General features: G+C 43.2%; 2 protein-coding genes and 1 long non-coding RNA gene across 3 annotated transcripts; 2 read left to right on the forward strand and 1 right to left on the reverse strand.

Moving 5' to 3' along the window:
- The first annotated feature begins 372 nt into the window (after positions 1 to 372).
- Positions 373 to 5,908, forward strand: CNTF (ciliary neurotrophic factor). The gene is made up of 2 exons (XM_036426313.2): positions 373 to 3,562; positions 5,193 to 5,908. The coding sequence occupies exons 1-2, from the start codon at positions 3,446 to 3,448 to the stop codon at positions 5,679 to 5,681; spliced, it is 606 nt and encodes a 201-aa protein (XP_036282206.1). The 5' UTR covers positions 373 to 3,445; the 3' UTR covers positions 5,682 to 5,908.
- Positions 5,909 to 15,312: 9,404 nt separating this feature from the next.
- On the forward strand, positions 15,313 to 17,834 carry LOC118712816. Its single transcript, XR_004986137.1, has 2 exons — positions 15,313 to 16,419; positions 17,604 to 17,834. It is a non-coding gene; the product is annotated as an uncharacterized LOC118712816 (long non-coding RNA).
- A 4,268-nt stretch (positions 17,835 to 22,102) lies between these two features.
- LOC118712809 (macrophage-expressed gene 1 protein-like) lies at positions 22,103 to 24,810 on the reverse strand. The gene has a single exon (XM_036426975.2). The coding sequence runs from the start codon at positions 24,628 to 24,630 to the stop codon at positions 22,384 to 22,386; it is 2,247 nt and encodes a 748-aa protein (XP_036282868.1). The 5' UTR covers positions 24,631 to 24,810; the 3' UTR covers positions 22,103 to 22,383.
- Between the last annotated feature and the right edge of the window lie 355 nt (positions 24,811 to 25,165).

A 25,165-nucleotide genomic window follows, 5' to 3' on the forward strand; every position in this document is an offset into this window, starting at 1 on the left:
TTTTATTTTTCCCCCATCATTTCTTTACGTATACCTCCCTATTGGCCCAACTCTAGCCCCTTGCTTCGTTTTTGTTTTTGCTTTGCTTTATCATTGGCTCATTCCAGCTCCCGATTAGTGAAGGACACTGCCATTAGTGAAGGAATAGTCTAGGAGTCGTACAATTTTAAGTCAAAGAAAATGGTTCTGTTTTGTTTCCTAAGTTTAGTTACAAACACTTCAGAAGAAAAAAAGGCTTCAGTAGACAAAATTAATGTAATAATAGCTTTGGCTCCCACCAGAAATTCTGGGATTTTACCACTTCCCTTGAAATACGAATTTTCAAGGGATGGATTGCTTATTATTGTCCATGAGAGAGGCAATTAATGTTTTTGTATAAGCTCTTAACTCCCAGAAGACAAAAACCTATTTGGGCTCATTTTTAGGGAATTAAAAGGGCAATTTTTGTCCTGTGTACCTCAGAAGCTGGAATTGAAGGCTTGCCCTATGCATTGTTTGTCAGAAATGTGCGATGGCTGTTGGAAAGAATGAAGTTTTGCTGAGAACAAAATGAGGAACAGCTTGTTTTTCACAAACACTAAAACTACAAAGTTTATCAATTTTCTCTTTGACTTTTTTCTTCCAAGAAGAGGGTAACAAAATGTCATCTCTGAAATAGGCGTACTTGACACCCACGAGTGCCCGTGGCTGGGATACCAGAGAGTGGGGAGTGAGGCACCTACAGTGCACAGGCTTAAATGCACTATTGTTTCTCTTCAGTGTGTGGCAGCATTGCCATCCCTCCAGTGGTGTGGGGGTAGAAAGTGGAATAAGGATAGAAGGGATGTAGAATGTGCTTTCCTGCCCACAGTAAGGATTTGGAGTTGACTTTGGTATATTGATTGGATATGAAAATATACATGATTGATTGGGTGGGTCTACAGTAAAATTGTTCTCCTCTCCCCCACATAAGTCTATTTTGTACTGTTTCACTAGCTAACATCCATTCCCCATATTTACCTTTGTCTTCATTACATTTATTTTATCCTTTGTGTCCATAAATTACATTTTTGGTAGTTAGTAATGAGATATTTTAGTCATGAAAGCAAACTGCATTAAAATCTTTGAGATAGAGGTAAATATGTTCTCACACTCCTCTCTCCCTGTCAGAGTTCTAATAATTGAAACTATCTGTTCTTTCTCCCTTTGTTGTCCTCTTCATAGCTACCATTTGCCTATAATATGCTTCAATAAATTATTATAGCAGTTTGCAATAAACTTGTATTTTTCATGGACTTTATCTTTTTTCCTTTTGAGATGAGGATGCTAGCATAGGAAAGAATTTGTGTATGTACTGGGCCCTCTTTTTTTCTTTTCTGCTCTTCATGCTGTTTACTACGTTGTCCTTCCAAGGAGCTCTTTTAATCTTAAAATTCTGCATTTCTTACTTTTAGTCAAATTCTGTTATCCTTTTCCCCCACTGCATATTCTCCATCTTGAATTGGCAACTCTAGATTCTTGAAAATGTAGTTGAGATACAAACATTATTTCTATGCTTCCCCCTTGTTTGATTGCCCAGGATTATTTTGCATAATTGAGACCTAATATGCTTCAGAAAGTTTAGATAAACACTGGCCAGGATTACTGGGAGTAAAAAAATATATTAAGGTATGGAAAGGCATCCACATAGAGCACTTGAACCTCCTTTGTACTTGATTGGAGAAAAAATATAGTGTATTAAATCTGAGGTTATTACAGTCTGGTTGTTTGAAATTCCATTTCTCTCTCTTGTCTTTTTCCCACTTTCCAACGTACTGAAGAAGATTGAAAAATTGTAATGGATCAATTTAAAATATTTTTATTTCCTAAAAGCCTTTTTGCCTATTGTAATATGCAGGACCCTTCTCCTTTTATGGGAGAGATAGGTAGTTACCTGAATCTAGGTTGAAAAGTTATGTAAAAAGAAATTATAATAATAAAAGGGATACTCTGCTTTTCAAATTCTTGTTTTCTCTTAATCTAGGTAAGACATATCCAAAATAAGTATGTAAAGAAGAAAATAAAATTGTCTTCATGGAAGCAACTGGTCTTCCTTGGTTGTACTGAGTTACAGTTGTCCCAGGGTGAAACAATTGATGCAGCTAAATAAGAAAACCAGGTGCCCTTGGAGCAGGCTGTATGTGGCAGATACTGTTTGCTCTGTGGAAAATCAGGGGGGGGTTAACTTTTGACAGTGTTTGGTTCTTGATTTATGATGCTGATATGCCATGTGGTGAGTTGACAAAATATTAACTTTTTAAAAAAAAATAGTATCCTTTTATCTAAGTGAAAGGCTACTGTGACAGCCACCCATACTTCATTTCTTTCTTGTTTACCTATGGAAATTTGTCCCTGAGAAGGCATGTTTCAATTTAGAGGGAATGTCTATGAGAGGAAATAGTGACAGCTAATTAATTCATTTGAAGTTGAGACTTGCAACTTCTACCAGTTAGCACCATCCTCTAACCTTTACTGAGTTAAATGCAATAGAATAGCAACTCTACAGCTGCTTTGAAACTCTTTTGCCCTCATTTCAAAGCCCAACTAATCTTATTTTGTGGAGAAGCATGTGGTATAACTGAGATAAGGAAGAAAAAGAAAAACATGTTGTCACTTGAGTGAGACTGTCTTAGTAATGTTACCATGTCAGGGTTGGGTGTTTACTGTCCTTTGGAAAAGAACAGGCCTAAACAGTATCTTCATCCTGTAGCTATGAGGAAGGCACTGTGATTGAGATCAGAGATGCCTTCTTAGCTAATTTTTAACCAAATGTAAGTTAACTTTAAATACACAGCAAAAGGATGGGAGTAAAAAGAAGCAGTATTTTTTAAAGGACCCTTTTCACGTAAATTTTATGTAAGATGAAGCAAATAATATTTATCTTAGAATCATTCTGAAGATTAAAGGCTTTATAGCCTTGAGCAGTGCCTGGCCCAGGATAGGTACTTAATAAATGGCGGCTATATCCATAATAATGATGTAGTATTGAAGACTACCAGGTCAAAAAGGAAAAGAAAAGGACATGGGGAGCACAAGGGAGAGTGTAATAAAGTGAACTGATGATATGTGTATACAAAATAGATTACATTAGGTATCATGAGGATTAGTGTGATAGTGACCTTGTTGCTAAGTGCAAAAGCAAAACAATGACACAAAAACAAGTAGGCTAGGCACTCGGAGGAGAGAGATGGAGGCAGACGCTGCAGGAAAAAAAAGCTGAGTAAAAGGGGCCTTTGATTCCACAGGCACAAAAATCCACAGCCAGGAATTTGCTGCCACCTCTGAGTCAGGCGGGGTGGGGGTGGGGAACGACATTCCCTTAGAGAATGCCCAGTGGATTTAGTCTGGGTGTCACATTTCTTATTTGGAACAGTGTAGACAGAAACAAACTCAGCTCACTTGTTTCCTGGGACAGTTGAGTTAGGGGATGGCTTTCGCAGAGCACTCATCGCTGACCCCTCACCGTCGTCGGGATCTCTGTAGCCGCTCCATCTGGCTAGCAAGAAAGATTCGTTCAGACCTGACGGCTCTTATGGAATCTTATGTAAGTTGCCTATTTTGCTGTTGTCTATTTTGACTTCATCTATTCTGATCCCACCCTTTACCATCATGCTTCAGCCCCATTACCAATTATGAAAGCACTAATACAGTCAGCTATATAATGGGCACATATCATTTGACATGGCCCCTTCCCTTAAGGAAACTTACATGAGTTTATTTCCTTTCTCTAAGTTTTTTAGGAGATTTGTTCCTGATAGGAAAATACCCATGGGTCGCTAGGTAGGGTTGGCTATATGTCTTGGAGGCTGTTCCTAATTTGATTGCCTACAATCTGAATTCTACCAGAATAGATTAACCATGAGCCCTCTAAGTTTGGGTTCGTCATATAGGTTGTTCTGAATTTTTGAACTATGCAAATGAAAGGCAGAGTAAGGTTTATAGGGTTGGGAGGAGAGCAGTGTAAACCAAATCAATTTCTATATAGTATTAGCTACCCACTTTTTAATTCAACACATCAAAAGTGTTTCTAGAATGCCCTGGCTTGGTTGGTTGGCGCATTGTCCCATGCAATGGAAGGTTGAGGGTTCCATTGCCGGTCGGGGTATACCTAGTTTTCAGGGTTGATTCCCCAGTCATGGCATGTACAGGAGGCAACCAATTGATGTGTTTCACATTGATGTGTCTCTCCTTCCATTTCTCCCTCTCTAAAATCAATATAAAAGGAAAAACGGCCGGGACTGGTTTGGCTCAATGGAGCGTCGGCTTGGGGACTGAAGGGCCCCGGGTTCGATTCCAGTCAAGGGCATGTACCTTGGTTGCGGGCATATCCCCAGTAGGGGGTGTGCAAGAGGCAGCTGATCGATGACTCTTATCGATGTTTCTAACTCTCTATCTCTCTCCTTTCCTCTCTGTATAAAATCAATAAAAAAATATATTTAAAAAATAAATAAAAGGAAAAACGTATTTCTGGATCTAAACAGAAAGGTCACCTATACTATCAAGAGGGTTTCCTAGAAGATTCTCTGGGAAGTGTTATATTCTTAAAGCATTAGCCATGGGTTCCAGATTGGTTTTCTGATAGTGGGAGATTCTCTACCTAAGAGCTGCTGTGAAAACACTTCAGACCCTGTGGAGAGTATCTGCGCAGCCCCACTAGTTTTTCTAACTGATTTCCACTGAATCCTCTAAACCAGTGGTCGCCAACTTTTCGGACCTCATAGACCACCAGTTGCGATCGCTGCTCTAAAGGATTGTCCTCACTACGGAGAGTGAGCAATAGAGAAGAAACAATTAGAAAAATCCTATGGCTACATTCCAGGGCTTCCTCGCTGGGGCCAGTGTCATCAAGTATGTTTAAAATACTTAAAAACTTCAGTATGATTAAAATGCACAGGAGGAAGTTTGTAATGGGAAGAAAAAGTTACTCCAGGCAGTGGTTTTCAACCTTGAAAACCTAAAGAAAATGGCAGAGTCTCCCAAGAAAAATAAATAGGTAGTCAAAGCAATTTGTATAATTTGAGGGACAAAAGTATCTCCCGAAAGTCCAATTATGGACCCTGAATCAAGAGTTTCTGTATCATTTAGGTCCATGACCAGGGAGGTGAATAAGATTTTATATAAGTTTTAGGGATTATTTAATTGAGAATGTGATGTTTTTCTCTATCCTTGGCCAGGTGAAGCATCAGGGCCTGACCAAGGACATGGACCTGGATTCTGTGGATGGAGTGCCAATGGCAAGCACTGATCGCTGGAGTGAGCTGCCTGAGGCAGAACGACTCCTAGAGAACCTCCAAGCTTATCGTACCTTCCATCGTATGTTGATCAGGCTTTTAGATGACCAACGGGTACATTTTACTCCAGCTAACAGTGACTTCCATCAAGCAATACATACCCTTTTACTCCAAGTTGCTGCCTTTGCTTACCAGCTGGAAGAATTAATGGTGCTCCTGGAACACAAGATCCCCCCCAGGGAGGCTGATGCGATACCTGAAATAGCTGGAGACGGTGGTCTCTTTGAAAAGAAGCTGTGGGGCCTAAAGGTGCTCCAAGAGCTTTCCAAGTGGACAGTGAGGTCCATCCATGACCTTCGTGTCATTTCTTCTCATCAGACTGGGATCTCAGCACATGAAAGCCGATATATTGCTAATGACAAGAAAATATAGCAGTTAGTCTGGCTGGAGTGGTTCAGTTGGTTGAGTGTCATCCTGTACACTAAAAGGTTGCTGGTTTGATTCCTGGTTAGGGCACATACTTGGGTTGCGGGTTTAATCTCTGGTTGGGGTACATATAGAAAGAAGGCAGCTGATAGATGTTTTCTCTCCCTCTCTCTCTCTCTTCTCTCTCTCTCCCTCCCTCCCTCCTCTCCCTCTCTCCCTCTCTCCCTCTCTCTTCTCCCTCTCTCCCTCTCCTTCTCCCAACCCTGTCTTTCCTTCCCTTTGTTTCTGCCTCCCTTCCTCTCTCTAAGCATGTCCTTGGGTGAAGATCAATAACAACAAAAGTAACAGTTACCCATCTCTTTCTTCTTTTCTTTTCTAATGGAATATTTATAGTTTTTTGAGGCCTCACTTTCCCATTCTTAAGTTTTTTAAAACTCTTGAGACAACAGAGCTGTATGGGAACGTGGAAGGGGCACCATTGTTCCACCTCAGTGCTCTAACCTTTCCTACCCACGAAGTAACCTCTACAGACATTTGACATTTAACAGCCTCTTAGGCCACGTATATTTTTAACTCTAGTTCTGGAAGACTCTACTAAGAGGACTATAATAGGAAATTAAGAATCATGGACTCTATCCAATTCAAACTCTTGGATAATAAAGATAGTAACTAACACATTTATTGAGTATCTACTATATTGAAGCAATATACCAGGGGCTTTATGTATATTACCATTTTCACAACCATGATGAGGGACATGGTGTTACTCCCATTTGGCAGATGAGGTAACAGGCTCACAGAAACATATAATTTATTTGATATTAGTACACTAAATTTGAACCCAGACCTTTCTGATTTCGGAGCCTCTATGCCCTTTGCTTAGAGGCCTGATATGAACCTCTATCACTTAACCTTTGCCACAGAGGGTTGGAAAATGGATCCATGGAGTATATCCCTAGCACTGAAAAAACCCCCACCATATGGTAGTCCCTCTATCTGCAGTTTCACTTTCCATGGTTTCAGTTATCCATGGTCAACTGCAGTACAAAAATATTAAATGGAAAATTCCAGAAATGAGCTATTTGTAAGTTTCAAGCTGTGTGCTGTCCTGAGTACTGTGATGGAATCTAATGCAGTCTGCTCCATCCCACCCTGGACATGAATCATTCCTTTGTCCAGGGTAACCACGCTGTATACACTGACCTCCCATTAGTCACATAGTCATCTCAGTTATCAGAGAGAGATCACATTCACTTAATGTTTATTACAGGGCATTGTTATAATTGTTTTGTTCTCTGTTATTGCTCATCTTTTATTAAGAAAAACAGGGTTCTCACTATCTGCATTTCAGGCATCTTCTGGAGGTCTTGGATGTCTCCCCATGGATGGGGAGGGGGCTAATGTACATGTCCTGCAGGGCACAATGTTAGTGTCAATGTCCATACTTGTCAAAGAAGAGAGCAGTAGAAAAGATTTTTTCTGCTTGGGGAAAAGATTAGGCTCACCTAACTTCTAAACTTGGGAAGCTGGGGGTGTGCGGTAATGCTTCATGCTTCCAAGTGTCCAATGTTGGTGAGTTCGGGGGTGGGCATACATTTATTGTAATCGGCAATGCTGCAATACAATTACTAACCCAAGCATTCATGGACGATGGGGGTAATACTGCTCAGGTTAAAAAGTCACGGAACTACTTCACCACACATTCTCTGGACTTAGTCATGAGGAGCGGGTGAGGCCCACTCTGTTCCCAGTGGGAAAGCCAGTGCTACTAAAACAAGACACAGCAAAGCCTCCATGCTTCACAACCAAGCGGCAGCACTCTGATGTCCTTGAGAGAAAGAGCAGGACAAGTGCCAACCAGTAAACGAGGGCATTAATGGAAAAGTTCACTGGCAGTTGGGCCCATGAACTAGTAAAAATGTGAATCCAAAAGTTCTCAGGTGTATCATTTCATAACCCCAATCATTTAAGACGCAAGATCTTGGATTGGGGGTCCAAATACATTTCATTTACCTCTTTGAGGTTTTCTTGCATTTTTAAATGAGCCATGAGTCAGAGAGAGCTAGCTCACATAGATTACATGAGGTGGAGTGGGTGACTTACCTTGTGACCTTTCCCACATGGGTGCATGAAGTCAATATGTGAAAACTCTGGTAGAAATTAAGGCAATACAAGGGAAGTAAGGCCCTGTTGTCTAGTATGGAAACAAGGTTGTATGCATATAAGAAATCAATACTAGGTTAGAGGTGTAAGGCATGGGTTTCAATGTTATGGAATTGAAGGAAGGAGCTGCCCTTACCAGTTTGGCTTAGTGGGTAGAGTGTTAGCCTGCAGACTGAAGGGTCTTGGGTTCGATTCCGGTCAAGGGCATGTACCTTAGTTGCAGACTTGATCCCCAGTGTGGGATGTGAGGAGGCAGCTGATGTTTCTCATCGATGTTTCTAACTCTATCCCTCTCCCTCTCTGTAAAAATCATTAAAATATGTTTTTTGTTTTGTTTTTTTAAAGAAGAAGGAGCTCAATGAGGACCAGAAATTACTTCTTCCTGGAGGAGGGAGGGGTTAGTTGTGTCTCGGTTGTTGAATGAGTACCAAATCAATAGAAATCATAACAGAAACAGTAAAAAGAAGAATGTGAGGCAACAATATCCATAGAGGACCAGCTACCCCTTTGGGGATTATTGTTTGGTTTTATTTCATTTGTGATTTTGGTGTAGATCGATAGTCCACCAGTGAGTACATAGAGGTTTATTTAATTCAAGCTTTTTCTATTTAAATTGTTTCTTCTGCTTAACGAGCAGTATTTTTGGTTAATAAGATGCTGCTTATTGACATGAAGTTCTTAAGTTTATATAGTATCAATATTTTGGGCTCTTTGTTTAATGGAGAAAGGTGACTATAAAATTTCTTAATAGGAAATAAATAACATTACAAACTTGCTAAATCTGAAAGGATTTTGCTTCTATATTTGGATGTTGCAGTGCAGACGCCTACAGAGGTTTCAGGGATCCATGGAGCATAGCATAAGCTCTGCTGAGTTGCACGTGAAGGAATGTTTATGCGTAAGAGGCACATTTGAAGTGGCAGAGAGTCCAGAAAAGGTGAAATAGGAAGATGTGTAAGTGGCAGGTCTGTTGAGTGCACCTCCAGCACTGTGCTTTGTATCATTTCTTCAAGAAACTCCCAGGATCCTCCGAAGACGTGTGGGGAGACGCCTCAGAAAAAAAGATGAAGGGGGAAATGAGCACTTAGCTATAATAATAAAGACATGAGCATGCATGGATCTGCATATTAGACATTTCATCAATGCACCTGAAGTGGATGAAGCAGACTGAATGAAGGGTTGACATTAGACCAGGGCTATAGGTGCCTATCCTATAACAAAGGGAAAATGGTGACACTCAGAGTCTATATATTTTTAACCATCCATAATCCAAAAGAGATATTTGATCTTTAGATTTCAACTCTTTTCCTCAGATCTGCATATGGATAGGATCTCTGGGGAAATAATATTTTTATATATTTATATGTGTATATATATATATGTATATATAATATATATATATACATATGTATATAAATATGTACATATAACCATATCCTATATGTGTGTATATGATTAAAATGCACAAATTTAGTTTTTTGCCCCTAACCCTTATTTTGTAAAGAAGATTCTTTCCATCCCACTGTCTCCAGAAATGCTTTCTTCATGGGGAAAGATACTATTTTCCTGACAAAGAATCGCATGTGTGAGAGTTGATAACCTTCTCCTGTGAGCCATTTGGAAAAGATTTGCAAATTAGTACAAACTTGAAGGCCAAGCATAGAATAAAATTAGCTTTAAGATAATCAAGTTTGAGGGAAATGAGCGTTTTAATAAAAATGGAAAGTGTAAAGTCATAGCCCTGGTATGGCTGTTATTTCAGGCCGCTGTGGATTAAAGCCCAATGGGTGACTCACCGTGGTAACTGCTGGTCAAACCGTGAGAGGACAAGTAAATATTTCAGGGAGACATATTTGAAATGTTTAGAATGGTTTTTGTAAATCCTCACCTTGTGAAATAGCTGAGAATAGGGTGGGGTGGGGGAAGGAACTTTCATCGGGTTGAGAAAGGGGTTGATGATGAGGAAAAGGAGAAAGAAAATAGAATTTGGATATAACTTCAATTAATTTATTGTGTGCATGGATGCATATGTGCGTACATGTGTGTCACCAGCATTGTTTAGGCCAGGACATTTAAAAGAATGATTTGGCTTCTTGTCTCACTGCACCTAGGCTTGAAGCCTCAGATCCAGGAATGATGGTACATTCAAAAAATGAACGTGACAAAAATTTCCTCTATTTGCTTAAAAGCGACTATCGAGCTCAAAGGTCTACAGATAAATACAGACAAAAAGTATAATTTGTTCTTTTGATGTAATGTGTGTTGGGCATGAGATAAGAAAATCCATGTGCATGTGATTCTTATAGTACTTGGGTGGATTAATTTCGGGCAAATAGAAAATAAAAGATGCAGGAATGACTCACAATAAAGATTTCACCTCAGCAAGATCATGAGTTTGCTTCTTTTATTTCTGTATCTTTGGGTGAACAAGAGGAATTTCAAGTGATTTCAACTTTGTAATCTTCCCAGCCAGGCCAGGCTCAATCAGGCGTGCTGGGTAAGCCTCCATGAAGCCAGGCCCTTGGGTAAATCTCTACAGGCCACTCAGCTTAGAAAAGGCAGACTGCCCTTATACCCGCCAGCTGGCTTGCAGATGGAGAAGATTTTCTTTAATATGATTTAATCTCAAGTATCTGAATTCCAATCAAACCTTTCAAAGACAGAACTCTGACTACCTCATCTGGTCAGTTTGAGGATAGAAACTGAATTGTGGAAAATCGCATAGGGGAAAATATGAAAAATTGCTAATAGATTCTGTGTTTTTATCTACCTGTTTAAGATGGCATAAAATGAGTACTGCATTTACTTATGTCAGGCATCTCTACACTATTTCATGTCATTTAATCCTCAGATACGATCTCTCTTTCACAATGAGGGGAATGAGGATGAACATTACTGGTCTAAGCCCCTTGCTCCAGTGCTATCTGATAGGACTGCAGTTTTAGTTCTGTCTCCAAAGGTCACTCCACCCCACTGCAATGGGACACCTAGTAATTGAGACAATCTTATCTTGAAATTCCCTTGTTTTTGGACAAAGCCAGTACAGACTTGTACCAAATCTTGCTCTATGGCAAATTCTATGAAGTCTCTAAAGTTTGGGACAAGTCACTTTTTCTGAGCTTCCTCATGTATGAAACAGAAAGGACAAAAACTATCTTCACAGGTCGTCACAAGATTTAGACAAACTTGAGTGTCTGAAAGTGCTTATAAATGACATACAAACATCCAGTGTGTTTAAGGTCTGGAATAGCTTGGATTAAGGTAAGACTTCAGTCTGAGGAGAGCGTTCTGTAAGTTTCTCAGAGAAATACCAGCTGCTTCTCAGGATCGATCTGGTCATAGCCTAGACCAGTGGTCAGCAAACTCATTAGTTAACAGAGCCAAATATCAACAGTACAATGATTGAAATTTCTTTTGAGAGCCAAAATTTTTAAACTTCTTCTAATGCCACTTCTTCAAAATAGACTCGCACAGGCTGTGGTATTTTGTGGAAGAGCCACACTCAAGGGGCCAAAGAGCCACTGTGGTTTGCTGATCACAGGCCTAGACTACACTTTGCCCTGAGCGTGGGCCTTTGGCCACTAGAGACTGACCCAGTCTCACACAGCCTCCAGGAGTCATCTGCCTGTGAAGAGTTGAGACTCAGGCTGTTCACTACACCCAGAAGATGGCTTTCACAGTAGGCGGGCTAGACAAGTTCTGGAGAAGCCTGGCAGGCTCTTCTGGATAGCCAAGGAAACATGCAAACCAAGGCACCACCCAGGATGTGTTAAAGCCTGCATTTGGACGTATAGCTGTCCTGCCATATGTCAGCACCCTCCTGTTAACTCAATCTTAATTTATTTCTATTCCAACATTAAACACAGCACAATGGAGTCAGAAAGGTTCAGTAATTCGTTCCAGTGTCCCAGCTAGAAAATAGAAGAATGAGAACTTAATCCGGGACATTCCCTCCCCACTGCACCTTCCTGCTTCCCTATTAGACCAACTTCATCTTAGGTAACAGTATCTCTATTTCTTTTTACTCTTCACCCAGCGCTCTCTAGCATCCTTATCTCCAATCGGCCTTTGGGAGCCTGGGAATAGCAACTCAATACAAACTCTACTTTAACCAAGATGCTAAATGATTGACATTATGAAAGTTGAGCATTCTTGCTCTGACTAGACTGGGAACTTAAATTATTTGAACTTTTCAGCCCTGTAGATAACTCTCATAATACCCCCTAAAGAACGCATGTATTCTGACCTCCTGACATCTGTCACCAGACTACCCAACATCTGACTAATAACCGCCCTGGTTATTCTCAGCCATGCACTTTTTACAAAAGGAAACCTTACCTTTTCTTTCTTTTTTGGAACACTTCTGGGTTTTTGCCTAGCTGTGGGTCTTTACTCTAAGGCCCTTGAATAAATCTTTATCATTTATTTCTTAGCCAAAGCCTCCAAACTCTTCATGTCCTTTCGGCATTTATGGTGTCAATATCATGGAATCTGGTACTGCCACTGGATTTCAGCTAAGTACCTTCTTGAGCCTTTGGTGCTCTGTCAGCTTCCTGACTGCTTCAGAATTCCAGTGGGTGAGCTCTATTGGTTCAGAGCTTTAATTCTTGGCTCCTCTGATACTAGTTCTAGTAACAGGTACTCTCTTTCTAAGTGTGTTTATGGAGGGACAATGACATTCATTCATTCTACAATGCCAGCTGATTTTATAGGCTGTCCTCTGCTAAATATTTGTCTTGATGGACTTCTGATAAGGACAGTTTGAAATTACAGTGGCCACTTTGGGTATCTTTTGAGATTCTGAAATTAATATGTTTACATGCACAATTAGAAAATCTTAGCTCTGCTAAATAAGCTTAGTGATATTTAAAGGTCCCTAAGAAATTCAATGGTTCAAAGATAGCCTCCCTTCAAGAAACAAATTTGAAACTAAAAAGCAAATTCTGGACTAAACAAAAAGAAATCTAAACTCACTTATTATTGTGCAACTTCCTTGGCCAACCAATAAAAAAGAAATTTCATAGGGGAGCACCCAGACATAAATTCTATAAACCTGTTTTCCAGGCCCACTCCCACTCCCAAAACTAATGAGTTTGCAAATAAACTCCCTGGCACTTTTGACTGACATCTCTTTTGTCTTTTTTTTTTTTTTTTTTTTTTTTTTTTTTTTTTTTGCCTAGCTGTGACACCTTTCAGGAGAATTTATCCTTAAAATACTTATTTATTTGTTTGTTTGTTTGTTTATTTATTTATTTATTTATTTATTTATTTGAGAGAAAAACATCAAATTGTTACATACTCATTTATGCTTTCATTGGTTGATACTTGAATATGCTCTGTCCAAGGATCGAATCCACAACCGTGGTATTTCAGGACCATGCTCTAACCAACTGAGCTATCTGACCAGGGTCAAAACTTATATTTAACATGGAATTTTTATCCTCTAAAAGTCCCCAAAAGCTCCTTCCTAAGGACCTCTAGCTAGCTATATGTATAAATATTTTGGTCCTGCCTCATCTACCTTTTGAATAAAACCAACCAACTTAGCTAAAATAATTTAAAATCGTAACAGTCATTAAGTAAAAACTTTAAGTCCACCTCCAGGGCCTTCCTTAGAGAGGGAATTCTAAACCTCTTGAGGATAATGGAACATATTCTTTGATTTGTAGAAACTTCTAAAAAAACAAACACTGTAAAAAACAGCTCTCGAAGAATCCCAAAATAACTTTGGTCATCTGAGCAGATAATGAAAAGCAAGAATCTCCTGTAATAAACTAGTAAAAAAAATTAAAGATGTAAGAAGTACCTAAAACAAAAGGCTGTAAGACCAATTGGTTATTTATCCTGTCTCTCCCAGCGATAGCTGTTGCCCGTGCCCTAAAGGCTTGGCTTGACCTTTTGCCTACCTGGTGTCATTGAACAGAAAGAGTTTATCCACCCAGGGCTGGTAGAGCCAAACTCTAGGCACCGAGAAATATTGCAGTGGAGAAATATTGGCTATTTATTTATGAATTACATCATCCAGCAGAATGGGAAGCTAGTACTCAAAACACAAACTCCCCGATGGCCTTTAGGTAACAGATTATATAGGGCAAAAATCACAAGACACTATGGGTTCAGGATTCTGGTTGTTGGGAGCTGATTGATCAGAAGTGAGGTAAGGATAGTTAATCATTTCTTCAGGTCTTGAGGACAGTTCTAAGGTCTGTTTCAGTGTCCCTCTTCTGGGAAGTAGCCAGAGGGTCATTCCACCTCATGGCTCAGGAGCTAAAATATAACTTAGGTCAAGATGTTATCTTTAGCCTGCAGAGGTCCTGAGCATGGGAGCATTAGTCAAGTCTAGGCACTGTCTTCTGCTGCCTGGGGGTCACTGATGAGCCGGGGGGGTGGGTGGGTGGGGGGCAAAGTTAGGTCTCTAAGGATTATAGAAGGAAAAAGAAAGAGATGGTTTCTAGAGCTAAACTTCAAATTTTAATTTATAATTTAAAATTAAATTTAATAGAAGTCATAGGACCCTCAGTTTCACTGGGAGGAGCAGGCTGTCAATTATTTCTTTTGGCTATCATAGGAAATAACCCTGGAAGATAAAGACCTGCGTATCCTCTAGAGTCCATGAAATTATTTAATACAGCCAGAAATATTTATTTATGCTGAAATATGACAGATTTGAAAGGATTTGATAATTTTTTTAAAATCAGAAATTTGGCAAAATTGGAAGCTAAAAATGCAAAGCCTTGAACAACAAACCTCTCTCTTTCTCCCTCTCTTTCTCTCTCATGAAAATCAATAAATAAAATTTAAAAATATATGGAGGAAAGAGTGGGGAGAGGAATAGCTGGGAATTGTATTAAGTTCTATATGAAGACTGGGCTCAACTGTAAAGGCCTTGAGCTTTAGATTCATTCTATAGGCGATGTGGAAGCATTCACAGTTTTATTTTTATTTTTTAAATATATTTTTACTGATTTCAGAGAGGAAGGGAGAGGGAGATAGAAACATCAGTGATGAGAGAGAATCATTGACTGACTGGCTGCCTCCTGCATACTCCCCCTAACCCCGTGGGGGATCGAACCCTCAATTCAGGCATGTGCCCTTGGCTGGAATCAAACTCAGGACCCCTCAGTCCATAGGCCAACACTCTACTGGCCAAACCAGTAGGGCCATTCATGGTTTTAGATCAGTGACCCTCTTACAGTCAGCATTAAAGAGATCACAATAAGAAGGAAGGGAAAGGAAAGAAGGAAAAATCACCAGGGGTCAGATCAGTTCTTCCGCCTTAGTCCTAACGGGAAATGCAAGGGTCCCTTGTCTAAATCCAAGCCCAGAGCCTCCGCTCTCCCTACAGTCACCAGAGTTTAGTAGATCTAAGGCATATCAGAAAACCATCCCACTCTTCCTTTCTCATCTTGGGCAAATTTGCATCTCCCCAAAAGGGTTTAATTTTTTGTTGTTGTTTGTTTGTTTTTTGTTTTTGTTTTTGTTCCATTACCTCCCTCTCCACATGAGTAAGTCCTGTCTTGCTTTAAGATTCAGATCATATTTCAACTTCTTTGTGAAAACATCCCTGGTCAATACACCTATCTTTGCTGTGATTGTATCTTATACATCATCTATCACTATTACACCTACTTCTGACTGCTGTTACTACCCCTGCCACTAACAACAACGATCATTTTGAATTCGGACATTGAACTAGATGCTCTGCAGCTCAGTAATCCTCACAACTCCCCATCACACTTGATGTAATCATTTCCACTTACTGGAGAAGAGAACCAAAGCTCCGAAAGGATAAATGACTCACCCAACATTGCAGAACGAATAACTGGCAGAACTGGTATTCACACTGAGGTGTTTGGGTGTACAAGCCATACTTTTTCTTTACATCACCATCACAGGGCTTAGCACACGGCGTATTAACTGTGTGTGTAAACCTCTCTCCTGCCGGCATGTGGGCTCCTTGAAGGCAGGGGCTGCATCTTCCCTGGTATGACAGGAGGGCTGGTTTGTCTGACAGTCTCAGTCCCCACTTGGTTACCATGGTGCTGAAAGGATGAGTACATTTTGGCTTCTGTTGTGTGCTTAATCTGAAAGATTAACAAACTATTTCTTAAAGGGCCAGATAGCAAATATTTTTAGGCGTGGGTGCTATAAGATCTCTCTTGTAGACTCTGCCATTGTAGCATGGAAATAGTTATAGATAGTACGGGAACAAACGAGAGTGGCTGTGTTTCAATAAAGCTTCCTTTGCAAAAGCAGACACCCAGCCTGGGAGTCCTATGCGCTTACCCGTATTTATATGAACGTTATGCTTTGGAGCTTTGAGTTCTTTTAAGTTTTAAGGAAGTTGTAAGGGAGCAAGACTTTATTCCTTCTCCTCTTAGGTCATCAGCTGGTACTCTTAACAAAAAGAATGAACAAGGGGAGAACTATTAAAGCATGCAGTGTACGTGATGTGGGAGAAACCTGCCCAAAAGTCACTCAAGTGGCGGCTGAGATTCCAGCTTATCTGGCATCTTCCGTGGGGCAGAACATATTTTTTTTTTGAGAAAGGACAGGACAAAGGGAAGCGGCCTCTGAGAAGGTAAACTTATGGAGGAAGGTTTCTTTGCAGATTCCCTTGGTGCACCTCTGGGGTGATTAAGAGACTGTCTCCAGTAAAAAGAATTTGCCTTTAGGTAAAAAAGGAGAAGGTTTATTTTGTTTGTTTGTTTTGTGTGTGTGTGTGTGTGAGTGTGTGTGTGTGTGTGTGTGTGTGTGTGTGTGTGTATGTGTTTGCTGCTCCTTAATTGCTTTTAGCTCAAAATAATTTTTATGTCAAAGAGCATATTTTGGGATGACATATTCTGGTGTCCTTCAAAGTCCAACTTATTAACCTGTTCTTTTATGGATTGTGCTTTTAGTGTCGTATCTAATTTTTTTTTTGTTTAACTCAAGGTCACAAAGATGTTTTTCTCTATATTTTACCCTTCAGTGTTTTTTTGTTTTGTTTTTAAATCTTCAGCTTTTAGTAAAGAGTTGTTCTTCTTAAGAATGAATGAATGGCCAAAACCGGTTTGGCTCAGTGGTAGAGCATCGGTCTGCAGACTGAAAGGTCCCAGGTTCGATACAGGTCAAGGGCATGTACATTGGTTGTGGGCACTTCCCCGGTAGGTAGGGGGTGTACAAGAGGCAGCTGGTCGAAGTTTCTCTTTCATCGACTTTTCTAGTTCTCTATCTCTTTCCCTTTCTCTCTGTAAAAAATCAATAAAATATATTAAAAAAAGAATGAATGAATAATTTAAATGCCTTTACTTTCTACTCTCCCCACCCTGGACTCCCTACCATGAAGCTCAACAGAGATTCCTTGAATCCTAGTCTGATTTTTGATCTCCAAACCTGCTGGTTTGTTTGCCTACAATTAATAATTCCCAACCCTTTGGTGTTTCAACACATTTTTTTTTAAATAACATACACCATTCCACTTTTATTTACATCCCCAACCTGATTTTAAAAATTAATTAAATTTAAAATTAGTTTTTTTAAAATATATTTTATTGATTTTTTACAGAGAGGAAGGGAGAGAGGGATAGAGAGTTAGAAACATCGATGAGAGAGAGTCATCGATCAGCTGCCTCCAGCACACCCCCCACTGGGGATGTGCCTGCAACCAAGGTACATGCCCATGACCGGAATCGAACCCGGGACCCTTCAGTCTACAGGCCGGCGCTCTATTCACTAAGCCAAACCGGCCTTGGCTAAAATTAGTTTTTAATGTCAAATTTTTAGGAACTTCCTGAGATCACCAGAGACCATCTGGGTTACAACAGTCCCCTCTATGAAGTACAGAGAACAGTCACTAGACAGGATGGGTTTGGACCAACCTAGGTCAGAGGTATGAGATTGTGGCTGAGACAAGGACTGGGTTCAGAGGTGGGACTCAGAAGTGGATCAGGCCCTTCCTTATATAACAGTCACCTGTCATAACTGCTCAGCTCTGTATACATTTCCTTTATTTTTTTTTAAAAAAACTGATGGTGCTTTGTACAAATACATATAACAAAACTTTGAAAAACAAGTTAATCTGAAGGGAATATAAAGGCAGAAAAGTTGGAACTAAGATTAAATTTAGCAACAATAATGTTGTAGAAGGGATCAAAATTTAGGCCTAAGCTTTCTGGAGGTCAAAGTAAGGAGAAAGATCTTTTCATTTTACATCACAGTGCCTATAATATAGCAACATTCCAGTGTCTAAGAGAGGTTTGTTCCAGGAGAAGACACCGTGCAACGTCACAAGGAAGGTCTCCCTGCCATTTGTTTAGCAGTCCCCATTCTGTCGTCAGGTGGGATGAAATTTCAGCAGCCTCTCCACCCTGTTTCTCACAGTTTCAAAAAGAATGTGCAACTGGATGCTTCCACCATGCTACTCCCTCCCCCTTTCCCATCCCTTTCATTTTTACCTATCTACTTGCCTAGAATATTTGAGACAATGGAAACTGAGTTTTATTCATCTTCACATTTATTTATAAACCTCTTATTATGGACAAAACGGAGCTTAAAACTGGTTTATTAATGAAATAATAGTACATTTAAGAATTCCAAGAGAGGCCAGCAACCTAAAAGGACCGGTGGTAGCTGGGTCTCATCACCTGGGACCACACAAGACTTCTAGTAGAGTACCTGCCTGGTGTTCTGTCTGACGCTGAGCTCTGGAAGCAACTGTGATGGGCATAACACCGTCCCTCCCCCATACAAAGAGCTCATGCAAAGCAACTCGCTCCTTAGTCACATGTGAAGAGGAGTAAGACATGCATCCTTCCTGGAGATTGAGAAGAATGTGAGGGTCAGGGGAGAGGGGGCGAACAAAAAGGCATCTTCGGGGGAGAGGACACTTGAGCCCAGTCTAGATTGATGAGTAAGACTTCAACAGACAAAGGCACAGCCAGGAATTGACATGATGTGGGGACCAATGGGTGGGTGTCAGAGGGAGGAGTTGGCAGAGATCAGGGTGACAGGGTAGGTCAGCCCGTGGCAAACAAGTCCCCTATAAAAGTGGAGTGGCACATTCCAGTTAAACGTGCCCTGTCTAATTATTAATAGCACCTCCTTTGGTCTCAACAGCAGTTCAGATTTGGACTTTAGGGCCGTCCATTCTGCGCCCTTCTTCTTCTTCTTTTTTTTTTTAATCTCATGTCAAAACCTTCATTATGCTCCAATCGCCACCTCATCCCTCTTGGTTGGGTAGCTCAGTGTTGGCAGTCAAAGGGTGGGGGGCCTTATTCCAGAAAATGAACTGAGACCATCAGAGACGGGCCTTCAGCTGTTATGGAAAGGATCCTCTCAGTCCAGAACTGAACAAACCTGATAATGTGCCCAGCTGAGAGGAGTCCTATTCCATCTCAGAAGCCTTGCCATCACCCTCCCACTTAGAATTTGTGACCCTCATTCATTTCCCCATGTTTTGTTTGATGCTAAGACATTTTCACAAGGAGTAATTTATGTTTTTTGGGTGTCTAACCCACTCAACTCTAAACCCTGATCATATATCTTTGTGAACCCAGCACTCCGCTGTTACTCACCTTCACATACCACCATCATTACCTTCAAATAGTTCCAGACACTGTACTAAAGGATTTCCTTGTATTATCTCTCTTAATCCTTGTAATAATAGTTACATGATTATCCCCATTTTGTAGATGAAATAAGTTCTCATAAATGTGAGACAACTTGCCCAAGATCACAGGGTTAGTAAGCAGCTGTGTTGGGACTTCAGCCCAGGTCTGTCTGTCTGTCTTGACTCCCAGAGTCCCAACGTTACTGCAGTGGCAAATCAGACCCCTAGCATTAGTGTGATATATGTCAAATTTAGGAAGGTCAAGATGTTCCAAAGTCTTTGCATCCATTATCGCATTTAATCTCCTCAAGTAACCTAGGAGTTTATCAGGCCAACTCCATTTTATAGAGAACCAAACTGAGGCCTGAGGAATTACCAGAGGCCAATATTTGACCCAGACCACACCCCTAGTTTTCCTGCTATGCTTAGCTTTCAGTTCCTGTGAAAGCTTACCGGATCCAGCCGGTATCACAGGTCCTGAAGGTAGGACTAGGAGGTTTAAGAGAAATAAAGACAAGAGAAAGCGGGGCTTCAGGAGTACTGCTAGTGCATGATGAGACTGCAGCAGCTTTATTAGTTGCAGGCGTACATTTATGCGGCCTTTCTGGGCGTTTCTCCAAGTGCCCCTGTCCCAGGACAAGACCGCCCATCAGCTCCTTAAGGCGTTCTTGGAAAAAGATACATAGAGCAGGCATCTGGCTAGATATCATTGAGAACAGCTTAGCTGAGAACATCCAGATAAGTCATGCATCACACGCACTCCCTAACAATGGGGCTATGGTCTGCCTGTCCCTAGTTGACCCTGAAGGCTTAGGGGAGAGCAGGTAGGCGTCCCTACCCTGTGCTCCATCCTTGCCCTCGGGCCCCTCGGAACACGGCTTCCCACAAAAGCTACTTAAATTCTCTGAACCTCAGTTTCCTCTCTGATAGAATAGGCATATTCACAGTTCCTATCTAATACTGTGTTGTTGTTTTTATAGACTTAAATGAAGTCATCGTTGCAAAGGGCAAATTCTAAATACTCAGTAGGTATGAGCCATTCTTCTTCTAAATATTTAAGTCATGTGACTTTAAGCAAGTCCTATAACCTTTCTGAGCTTCAGTTTCCTCACCCACAGCATAAGAGGTACATCGTCTACTTTGTGAAGATGAAGTGAGATGCTATGGTAAAGGTACTTGCATGCAGAGGAAGTCTCTCTGAATGGTAATGACCACAAGTCTGGAGAAGGCTGTGGAGTGTCACCAGACCAGTAGGCACAGCCATTGTAACCGCCCTGACATTATTTGGATTTCAATTGCCTCTCCCTCTCGGGACTCAGAGTTTGCCCCAATGCTATCTCACCAGTATCCTGATATATTCCAGTTTGTAGTTAGAGTTGAAACCCCAGTAAGTAAAATGACTCACTTAGGTCACCCAGGTCAGGAAGCTCACTGTGAGGCACCTCAGTTTCTCTAGGTGCTTTCATAATTAGCTCACACAGCTGGAGGCTCATTTGGAAGAGGTCTTGATAGGGGTACAAGTAAAAAAATATGATTTTTCCATTTCATTTCTCTCTCCTTTCCCACACTTTTACTAAGAACGTGGAATTGATTAATCAATAGTATATATTTAACCTATGCTCTGGCTAGGATTTTGTTGCAGTTCTCAGGTGACCAGGCAGGAGCAAAAAGGTTTTTAACCCAGCCCTGAATTTACACAACTGGCTACCAGGAATTTGGAGGCTGATCGACTAGGTCTCAGAAACACCCGGGTGCTACTCACTGCCTGACCAGGGTCAGAATGCTGACCATCCTGTTCCAAGACATTCATCAAGACCCAAGACCCCTCAGGGACTCAAATTCCAGGACTGCAAACCACCAGAAACCCCTTATACTTCCTGCCCACATTCCCTTTCCCCAATTTCTCTGTTCTGTTTTCCTTCTCCCTCCTGGTAAAAATGCCTGCTTAAAATGAGAGGGAAAGATGGGTTTTTGAGGACAAAAAAAAAGTCTCCCATCTCCCCAATGGCTGGCAATTGAAATAAACTTCTTCCCTTCACCTCAGCACCTGTCTCGCAAATTTGGTTTTTGTGGCAACAGACCTGGCCACAGGTTATTCCCCCAGTTACAGTCCTGCATGCCCTGTGGTTCCGAGGTTAGGGTTTAATGGGACGCACATGTTTTTCCAAAGCTAAGCTTCATGGAACATCCACTGGAAACATCCAGTGGCTTTTAAATGTTTTGAGTGATCACAATTTGAAATATATCTTACGTTGTGTCCCAGTATATTGGATAAATGTATTAGTTTAAACCACAGAAAATGGCTATTTTTTTTGTGTGAGTCAAAAATGATTAGAAATGGGCAATTTTACATGATCAACTTAATATATTACTCAAACAAATTTCACAAAAAAATAATTCTTATATATTTATTTTATGCAATGCACTATATTTTCTATAACCTTCAAGTAAGTCCTATTAGGAAAAAAACAACAAAAACCTCTGACTTAGATCCAACCCAAGAGAGAACTTTTGGGGTCCAAGGCAATGATTCTGAGAAAGCAGGTTGATAAAATTCCAACTTCAAAGCTATATTTTTATCTCTTATATGTTCTATCCGCTCTATCAATTCCCCCTCCCCCCAAACCCCCCCTCCCCGCCCCACCTGCCAAGGATCACCAGAAACACATCTGTATTTGAACTAAGTTGGGTTTATTGGTTACTTACAACGAGGCAGCAAAACACGGGAACTCACCATGAACTCACAATGCACAGGGTGTTAGGGAAAGGGGTTAAGCTTCTATTAGGCAAGTCAGAGGAGGGTTTGTGGAAGCACAGATTAGTTCTACATTGGTACTTCCAGAAAGTGGGGCTGGTTCTTACCATTTATCTAGGTGGTAGAAGGAGCAGAATGGGCTAAAGCTTTAATTAGTAGCCAGGCACAGACGTGTTTGTTTTTTTCTGTTGCCTGTGCATTCAGACAGAGCTGGGGACTTCAGTGGTTTCAGTGGCCCCGTAGCCAGTCTGTTCCTGGGTCAGGATGCTACCCTGTTTTTTTCCATAGACCCTTTTCTTATAGTACCTGAAGGCATAGCTTAGCCCCAGAGCGACAGCCACCACACCCACTATGGTCCCCAGGCAGGCACCAGCAATGGCCCCGTCACTGGGCCCAGAGGCAGCCTGGCTCAGGAGGCTGGCTGGCAGAGACTTGTCATGGATGTTGGCCTGCCGCCAATGGCCGCAGCCTTTCTGCCTCACCCAGACCTGCTGACCACTGGAGTCCACCAGGTAAGAGAGCCTCTGGGAGCAGCTGCTGTTGCTGAGCGAGAGGGGGCGGGGAAGGAACGGGGGCAAGCGGATAGCTTCCTGCTCCCGGTCCACGATGGTCCCAGCCCTGAGGCAATAGAGGATTTGGCACCCATCGCTGAGGTAAGCCTGGTGCTGGCTGTACCCTTCAGGACACTTCATGGGGTGGGCTGTGGGGGTGTCCTGGTAGAACACCTCCTGCAGGAGCCCAGCGCTCTGGCCCTTCATGAGGCCAGCCAAAGGGTTGCCCACCTGGCAGCTGAAGAACCCCCCAAAGGGAACTGCCTTGGCCGTCCCCATCTCTAAGTCGCTGCTGACACACACCCTGAGGTCGCCGAAGAGTGTCAGTGGGTAGAAGTAGGAGGGGCAGGCCTGGCCTTTCGTCAGCGGGTTGGGGTGGTTGGGGCTATAGAGGCCTCCAAAGAGGAAGCCCACCGCGGGGGGCAGGGAGGCCTCGGCGGGCGCGCACCAGGAGGCGGCCAGGCGCACCACGCTGCGCTCCTCCCGGAAGGTGCACACGGGCTGGCAGCAGGAGAAGAAGAGCCAGCACGTCTCGCACTGCTGGTGGCACACAGAGTGGGTCTTGCTGGATGTCTTCAGCTCGCTGTTCAGGACGCTCGCCTCGTAGCTGGCCGGGCAAGAGGCGTTGCCGGTGAGCGGGTTGGCGGTGCGGTAGCTCTGGCAGAGGTCATCCGCGTCCTTGCCGGACACGGCCTCGCACTCCTGGAAGACGCCCCCGAAGCTGTAGTTGGCTCGGCCGCCGCCCCCGGAGCAGGAGCCATCGTCCACGTTGGCCTTGGGATTGAAGGCGGGCGCCTCCCGCTGCAGGCAGCCGGGGTGCGCGTTGACGGCGTAGTACCGGTAGATGGCGCTGCGCACCGCGGCCGCCACTCGGTGCACCGCGGGCGCTGGGAGCTCCGGCAGCGCCTCTGGCTCCAGCAGCGCGGGCAGGGGCAGGCCGGATCTGCTGATGGCCACCAGCCGGTTGCGGATGCCCTCCTGCCATGTCTGCATGGTGATGCCCGGGTAGAAGGGCACCCCGCCGTGGCTGCGCGTCTTGGAAGCCACCACGCTGCGCACGTAGTTCTGGATGAACTGGTGCTGCTCCTGCCAGGAGGCCGAGGCCCCGACATTGATCAGGCGGTCAAACAAGGCCGAGGCGGCCAGTGTGATGTTGCTCCTGTCTCCGGCCTCGTTGCCCGCAAATGCCCGCTTTATCTGGTCCTCCTGCACCAAGGTCGCGCCGGCCTCCACGCGGGTGAGGACGTGCGTGCCGTACTTGACCACGAGCATCTCCGCCAGGTACTGGGCCTCCCGGGTCTGGTTGTTCTCCAGGTGGTCGCTGAGGATCAGCAGGTGCTGCAGGAAGTCGGGGTGGAAGCCGGGGTCCTCCGAGACCTCCACAGAGTAGACGTTGTGGCGGAGCTGCACCCTGGCCGTGACTGTCTCGTCCTCCAGGCTGTACTTCCTGACTTCCTGGAAGTCCATGGAGAACTTACCGTTGAGGCTGGGGAGGAAGGAGACCTCGGCGTTGATGGAGGCCGCCCAGGCGTCGGTGTAGCTGAGCCACTCGCCCATGAGCTCGGCGCGGGTCTCCACCTGGCTCTCGCGCCGTGGCACCACGCGCACTTGGTCTGGGATCAGGTACTCGCCGTCCTCCGTGGTGCGGCACTGCGCGTAGTCGCGCCCCAGCACCAGCTCCAGCTCCACGTTGCGCAGGTTGTCCCAGCCTCCTCCGGGCAGTGCCCCCAGCGCAGGCACATTCAGTGCCTTCTTGCAGCCTTGGATGTCGGAGACCTCCTGGTTCCCCGTGCTGCCCTGCCCGGCTGAGAGCAAGGCCAGCAGGGATGCCAGGCACAGGGCCATGGCTGAAGGACAGCTTTGCCTTGGCAGTCGGTGGTCCGTTAGCTCCTTCATGGTGTGGGGTCGGAGAGGGGAAAGGCCTAGGCTGGGCAGCTGAAAAAGTCCAGCTACCAGACAATGACTCAGTCCGCCTCAGGCCCCTCCCCAGCGAGCCGTCACGTCCTCTCCTCCAGGTGCCTCCCCCGGAAGTCTCCACGAAATAATTGCAAACATATGCCATATTAGGAGCAGAATCCAAGCCCGGGAGATAGGGACTAGGTTGGTGAAGAGCTAGCTCGCTGCTGTCCCAGGGGCCTGGGAATTCATCTATAGGAAGAAAATCAGTCTTTATCTATTGAACATCTGATATTTAATCATCGCTGGCTCCTGGCCACAGAGGCAGGTAGGGTTCTGCTATTGCTAGTGTCAGGCGCAGATTGGGTGAGGAAGTGGCCTAGGGACCCAGCCTGCGCCTCTCCCCAGGTGGCCTACCAGCCTGTGGGCACTGTGCTTGAGAAGTCACAGGCCACATTCCCTCCAGGCTGATTTCCTGGAATATCCGCAGATATTCCTTCCTGGACAGGCTCCTGGCAACTCTATGAGATGAGAT

The sequence above is a fragment of the Pipistrellus kuhlii genome, unplaced genomic scaffold (genome assembly GCF_014108245.1).
Source record: "Pipistrellus kuhlii isolate mPipKuh1 unplaced genomic scaffold, mPipKuh1.p scaffold_m20_p_9, whole genome shotgun sequence".
Taxonomy (NCBI): domain Eukaryota; kingdom Metazoa; phylum Chordata; class Mammalia; order Chiroptera; family Vespertilionidae; genus Pipistrellus; species Pipistrellus kuhlii.

Bases quoted from the DNA above. Each gene is read 5' to 3' on its own strand.
- CNTF (XM_036426313.2), top strand. From the start codon at position 3,446: ATGGCTTTCGCAGAGCACTCATCGCTGACCCCTCACCGTCGTCGGGAT. The intron at 3,563-5,192 runs GTAAGTTGCCTA...ATCCTTGGCCAG, and splicing joins CGGCTCTTATGGAATCTTAT to GTGAAGCATCAGGGCCTGAC.
- LOC118712809 (XM_036426975.2), bottom strand. From the start codon at position 24,630: ATGAAGGAGCTAACGGACCACCGACTGCCAAGGCAAAGCTGTCCTTCA.